Source organism: Nannobrachium achirus (genome assembly GCF_963921795.1).
Source record: "Nannobrachium achirus genome assembly, chromosome: 7".
Lineage (NCBI taxonomy): Eukaryota > Metazoa > Chordata > Actinopteri > Myctophiformes > Myctophidae > Nannobrachium > Nannobrachium achirus.
In genome coordinates, this window is record NC_137816.1 from 24,183,911 (window position 1) to 24,190,738 (window position 6,828).

Sequence of the window (6,828 nt, forward strand, 5' to 3'; positions counted from 1 at the left end):
CATGTGTGTCCAGATGAATGGATAATATTTAGCTTCAAGGGCAACACTTTCCCATAGTCATCCTGGCTCAGCTTACTGTCCGGTTAAGATGACCTGCTGTGTGGGCCTCCTCCTGTAGAATCCTGTGAATCCCCCACCTATCTGTTTACCACGGCCAGGGGCGTCACAAGGGGTAGGAAAGTGAGACTGAGTTACTGGGGCCCAAGGTGGAGGGGCCCTAATAACTTTATCTATTGAAAAATAGCAGATATACAAGCTCACAGCGCGGCACCGAGTGCCGCGCTACGAGCTTGTAGATCTGCTATTTTTGTGTGAAAATCTTTGAATCAAATCAAATTTTGCTTCTGGGGGTCCCTGGAACGAAATATTTTGAGATCGGGGTCCGTGGCCAAATACATATCATCTTGGTGGTCCTTGACATAGGTTTCTTGCACACATTTAAAAATAGCAGATCTACAAGCTCGCAGCGCGGCACTCGGTGCTATTTTTCAATAGTAGTTACATTCATGGGGGGCCCGCAGTGAATCCTTGTACCCAGGGCCCAGCATTTGGTGTGACGCCCCTGACCACGGCCAACCCACTGGGGAGTTCAGTTTAATCATTATGCCCTCTGGTGTTGCTGCCAGCCAGGCCATCACAGAGATAATCAATGCCTCTCTCTCAATGGGGGAGGGGGAGGGAGTAGGGACGACAACAAAGCAGCCTTGACCTGCGGCTTGGCGCTGCTCTCAGGGCAAGGTGAGTTCTTCCCACCCCGTGCACATTAAACCCAACACCTCCCACGGCCCCTCCATGTGTTAATGATGCGCTGAGGGGGCCTCATTGACCGTCGTCCATGTTACAGATTGTTACAGAGTCAGCTGTTTGCAAACCACTTCAGCCTGGAACTGAAAAAAAAAGCTCATATCAGCAACAGGCGTGTTAATATCTTAATAAAGGACAATGTGTGTGTGTGTGTGTGTGTGTGTGTGTGCGTGTGCGTGTGTTTGTGTGTGTGCGTGTGCGTGTGCGCGACTACTTGTGAGGACCAAATGTCCCTCACACAAGTATAGCACAATGTGAGATATTATATGAGACATTATGAGGGTCATTTTCCTGGTCCTCACAAAATAAATGGCTGTTTTATGGTTTAAAACGGATTTTTATGCGTTTACAATTAGAAAAAAAAAAATATTCCGTTTGGGGTTATGTTTAGGATTAGATTATTAAGATGACCCGAAATGGTTAAAAATGGCATTCATGAAACAACGTCCTAAATGTTGTCTAAACGTCCTCACAAGTATAGTAATACAAACCTTTGTGTGTGTGTGCGTGCGTGTGCGTGTGCGCGTGCGTTCGTGCTTGCGTGCGTGCGTGCGTGCATGCTGTCCCTCTAGGTGACATGAGAGGAAAGGTGACATGCCTCTCCTCCTCCCCAGCATATAAATGCTCTCTCTCCGCCCGACGCTCCAGCACGTCTCCACTCAACCTCTGGACGCTCTGACCTCTCTCCCCCCAAGGTCACACCACGAGTCTTCCGGCAGCTCGGCTCTCCTCCTCTCTCACCTGACCCGTCACGTACACTCCAACCACCCAGCTCTCAGGCTCAGGCGCCATGGCAACGCGATGGGGAGTGTGTGGCGCGGGGAAGATCAGTCATGATTTCAGCGTGGCCATGAAGACTCTCCCTCCTGGAGACCACCAGGTACAGTACACTCCACCTCCCAAACAAACACACTACGTCTTCATTGGCACAGAGGGATGCCTGCCTCCACTGGGGATGACAAGGTTGGTCGCACAGCAGTAATGAAATTGTGTGTGTGTGCGCGCGTGCGCGTGTGTGCGTGTGTGTGTGTGTGTGTGTGTGTGTGTGTGTGTGCGCGCGTTATGAACAGATAGCAGCCGTTGCGGCGAGGAGCCTGGAGAGGGCGCAGGAGTTTGCCAGGAAGCACGGCATTCCCAGAGCTTACGGGAGCTACGAGGAACTGGCCAGCGACCCTGATATTGGTGGGTTATAACGTTAACTAAGAGCCTGGGGAGAGTCCAGGCAGTGTGTGAGGGGCCTTTAGAAGATTGATGATGAGACACTGGTTTTAATGACGTTAGCGTTTTGAAGCTGATGCCTGGAGAGCATCTCTGTCCTCTGTGTCCAGATGTGGTGTACCTGGGCGTGTTGCACACGCAGCACTGGCGCGTGGGCCTGCTCTTCCTCAAGGCGGGAAAGAACGTGCTGTGCGAGAAGCCCTTCGCCATGAACTCCGGCCAGGTGACAGACCTCATCGCCGCTTCCAGGAACAGCAGCGTCATCCTGATGGAGGTAAGAGACTCTCTCTCTCTCTCTCTCTGATCATTCCCCTCCTCCATCGCAGGCAGCTATGACGAATGATGAATGTACACGTCCTGATCGTCTGTGGGCAGATGCTTTTATCTAAAGTGCCTTACAGAGCCACGAGTTGGATTTGCTGGGGGGATGGGTTGGGCTGGGGGAGGAATCCATGCCTCTGATTTTCATATATGCTCCCCTCTGGTCATTACATTTTAGCGCTGGTGGGGATATGTGGGGACATGTTTATCCCTGCTTCTGGGCAGATTGAATTAAAGACCGGATTAAATGGCTTTTCGTGAACGTAAAACCTGTTTTGGGAAACCCCATAAAATAGCAGATCTACTGTAGGGCATTTAATCGCCCTCAGGTCTAAATGGGTTAAAAAAAATACCCACCTCCTCTGTCTCGAATGGTGATCATTCCTTCTTTGCAGAAATATGATGAATGATGACGACAGAGAGACAGACAGACAGACAGGCATTGATCCCACAAGGGAAGTTCAGTTGTCATGGCATGTCATGAATTTACATGTCCTCGTGCATTTCTGGGCAGATGCTTTTATCCAAAGTGCCTCAGAGAGCACTGGTGTACACAGTAGGGCATTAACGACTTGTGATTTTTGCAAGTCGACTCGACTCAGTAAAAAGTGGAGTTGAAGTTGACTTCATCACATCACACACGACCCCCCAAATATTTTGGGTGGTCCCCAGATGATTACCTTAATGTGAAACATTGTTTTCTCACTCAACTGTAAAGAAACCAACATAAAGTTTAAGTGTATAGAGGGTATCTTCACATTTCTAAAGTGCCAATTTAACTGTTATGGCCTTTTCAATACCTCTAAAATGACAAATTAAACATTGACCAAATTGTCAAATATATATAGAGGCAGAAATTGTGAAAATAGCCAATCATGTAGATCTGCTATTGTTGTTTTTTTGTTTGTTTTTTCAACTTTGTCTCTCGACTTACTCTGGTGGGAGTCGACTTGTGTAATGAAGTCGACTCAGTCGACTTGTCGATCTTTTCGTTAATGCCCTATAGTACCTTTTCAGTACGCTTCTCCTCCTCAGAGGGAATCAAACCACTGTAGTGTTAGTGCCATGCTCATGGAAACTCAAAGGGCTGTATGCTGCCTTTCCAACAGGCACACTTGCAAAAATGCAGCTTGTAAAAAATACTGTACAGGTAGGCATTTGGCAGTACTGTATACCAGTAAGACTCCCTAATCGGGAGATAAGCGACCGTCAGGTCGCTGGTATGCAGTAAAGTAAAAGAGAAGTAAAAGTTCTCATTTTGCAGAAGGTTCAATATGTATACAAATCTATTGAAAAAAATTAAGATCTATAATCCCTGCCGAAGTATACATTATAACAGGCTGAAGTGGTTAATGCATGTGTTGTAATAATAAAAAGTATCTCCAAAGTAACTAGTTACTAAAGTTTTAAAATTATTGTGGTGGAGCAAAAATACAATATTTGCCTCTCAGATGTAGTGGAGTAGCAGTACAAGTATTGAAAATTGGAAACACTCCAGTAACGTAAAAATACCTCAAAATTGTACTTAAGTAGTACTTGAGTAAATGTACTTACTGTCGTTACTCATGGTGTGCAGCTGTGTGCTCTGTGTTTTCTTTGCAGGCCATCTGTCCCCAACACATTAACCACTTCAGCCCTATATGTACTGTACTGTATATGGGCTATTTGAAAATAGCCAATCTACAAGCTCACAATGTGTCACATTGCAACTCGTTGTATATTGTCGCTTGTATATTTGCTATTTTCAAAGTATTTCTTTAAACGTGTGAAATGGGACTTTCTGCATGATGAGTACTTTTGCTTTCAGTACTTAAGTATATTTTAATGCGAATACTTTTGTTTTCTTTTTGTTACTCAAGTGAATTTTGAATACCAGATCGGACTTTTATTTGTAACAGAGTATTTTGACATTGTGGCATTGGTACTTTTTTACTCAAGTGCAAAATGTGAGTACTTTGTTAAGTTCTTCCACCACTGAATGCCGTAGGCTTTGGGCTTCTGACAGCATGACTCCCATGCCCTGCTCTGGGTGCTATCGTGGTGTGTGCTCTGTTGTGTTTTTCCTTGCAGGCCATCTGGTCCCGCTGTTTCCCGGTGCATGCGGAGGTGCGCAGGCTGCTGGCCGAGGAGGCGGTAGGGCAGGTGAAGCTGGTCAAGGCCTACTTCGGCTCCCCACAGCTCCACATCCCCCGCTCGGTGGAGAAGGAGCTGGGTGGAGGCGCCCTGCTGGACATCGGGGTGTACTGCTTGCAGTTTGTCCTCATGGTGTTCAACGGGGAGAGGCCGCTGTCCATCCAGGCCTCGGGAGTTCTGCTCGACTCAGGTACCTAAAGACTGGCTGGCAGACAGACTGATGAAACTTGGATGAAAGAAAGACTGGCAGGTTGGCAGGTTTACATAGATAGTATATAGCCTACCCATTAAGACCTGAGGCAGATTCTACAAATGTCTTCTAAATCCTAACGGTTATCTGAAAAAAACTATTTTGCAATATTATTGTTGCTCAAACCTTTTCATGGCCCCCAAAATTATATGTATTTAGCCGCAAACATCCCCATCTGAAAATATATTATCCCAGGGAATCCCAGACGCAAGGATTTGAGTTAAAAATGTTCACTTAAAAATATATTCAAAGATCGCAAACACATTTTCAAGATTTTTCTAAAATAGCAGACAAAGTGATGTCACACAAACAACAAACATGACACACAGAGCTGCTGTCACAAAATAACTATGGACATGCCTGTCTAAAAAGGTATCTTTAGCAGCTTATTTTTAAAACCGTCCACAGTCACTTAAGTCCCAGAGGAGATCGTTCCATAGCCTAAATCTGGCGGTGTATGCAAAGGCTCTTTCCCCTTTGGTCTTGGCTCATTGGCCTTGCACAGGGAATAGCCAAAAAGCCCTGGACTGAGGATCTTAGCAACCTGCTTGTAACATGGTTGGAGCAGATGAAAAATGTATGCGGGTGTCTGACCATAGATAGATAGATAGATAGATATAGATAGATAGATAGATAGATAGATAGATAGATAGATAGATACCTTTATTATCCCACGGGGGAAATTCAGCTGCCCAGAGGCAGCACAGCAGTTAAGGTTACAAGTTACAAAGAGGTAAGAAAAAGAAAAAGTACTGTAGTGTACAGTCAAAAAAAGCAAGACACAATAAAAAAGAAGAATACAAACATAAAGTATCTAAAAAGCGTTCACAAAAAAAGAATAATAAGATGCATGGTTAATGTGATCACACCTTAAACCTTGATCCAAAAACTGACAGGGAGCCAGCTAGGGCAAGGAGGCCGGGATCATGGGAGTGATGTGACATGTCCTCTTGGACCTAGTTATTATAGCCTGGCAGCAGTCCTGGCGTGACAAAACAAACGCATGTATAATCATTTCAAACTCGGGAGTGTGAAATAAGAGAGGGGGTGTGTCGTGTTAAACAACAGTTTAAAGAACGGTTGAAGACCCTGTGCAATGTAACGATTGGGATCATTAACCAGACACACGGTTAATAATAACAATTTGTTGGGCAGCACATTCACAATGAATGGTTAACCCGCCTTTACGTTGTCTCTGGCTGATGTTTCATCATGTTTGACAGGCGTGGACGAGTCCATGGTGGTGGTCATGAAGTTTTCAGAGAACAGGATGGCCTCCTGCACCTTCTCCATTGCTGTCCCTCTGCCCAACGATGCCACCATCAGTGGAACCAAGGGCACCATCAGGGTATGACTTGAGGCCTGCCTCATGTGCCACAGTAATGGCTTATCTCCCGATTAGGGAGTCTTACTGGTTTCTACATGTAGTATTGATACTTTTACTTAAGTAAACATTTACCACTTCCACCACTGGCCCTCGTAGTGAGAGTCTCTCTCTCTCTCTCTCGCTCTCTCTCTCTCTCTCGCTCTCTCTCGATCTCTCTCTCTCTCTTAAGGCTTCAAGTTCATGTTTTTTTTCTTCTGTCTTCCAGGTACTTGGTCCAATGCACTGTCCTACCACTCTGGTGGTCAATGGGAATGAGACACAGTATCCCCTGCCTGAACCCTGCCTACCAATGAACTTTACCAACAGCACTGGGCTTCGCTATGAAGCAGAGGAAGTGAGGCAATGCCTGCTCAAAGGTACTGTAGGCAAACAGTAGTCATTTACAGAAGCTCATCGCCCCGCCCTCGCCCCAAAACAAACTCGCCCACATTTATTTCTCAGACCGCTCGCCCCCAGCGGTTCTTGAATTCTTGTATTTGTTTTAAGGTTAGGCTTAGGCATAGTTTTACTGAGGTTAAGATTAGGAAAAAGGTTACGGTTAGGTATAGTTTTACTGAGGTTAAGAATAGGAAAAAGGTTAGGGTTAGGTATAGTTTTTACTGAGGTTACGTTTAGGAATGAGGTTAGGTTTAGGCATAGTTTTACTGAGGTTAGGTTAAGGAATACCTGGGGGCGACCGTTCTGAGGTCGCAGGATTTGACCCAGGGCGAGCGTG

General features: G+C 45.7%; 1 protein-coding gene across 1 annotated transcript in view; it reads left to right on the forward strand.

The window, feature by feature from the left end:
- Positions 1–1,594: 1,594 nt before the first annotated feature.
- Positions 1,595–6,828, forward strand: part of dhdh.1 (dihydrodiol dehydrogenase, tandem duplicate 1) — a gene marked incomplete at both ends in the record, with an annotated part of 6,129 nt that continues 895 nt past the window's right edge. The window contains 6 exons of the mRNA XM_080730611.1: positions 1,595–1,684; positions 1,875–1,986; positions 2,133–2,296; positions 4,414–4,666; positions 5,950–6,074; positions 6,319–6,469. Coding sequence (XP_080586737.1) covers positions 1,595–1,684; positions 1,875–1,986; positions 2,133–2,296; positions 4,414–4,666; positions 5,950–6,074; positions 6,319–6,469 — 895 coding nt within the window. The remainder of the gene's footprint in view (positions 1,685–1,874; positions 1,987–2,132; positions 2,297–4,413; positions 4,667–5,949; positions 6,075–6,318; positions 6,470–6,828) is intronic.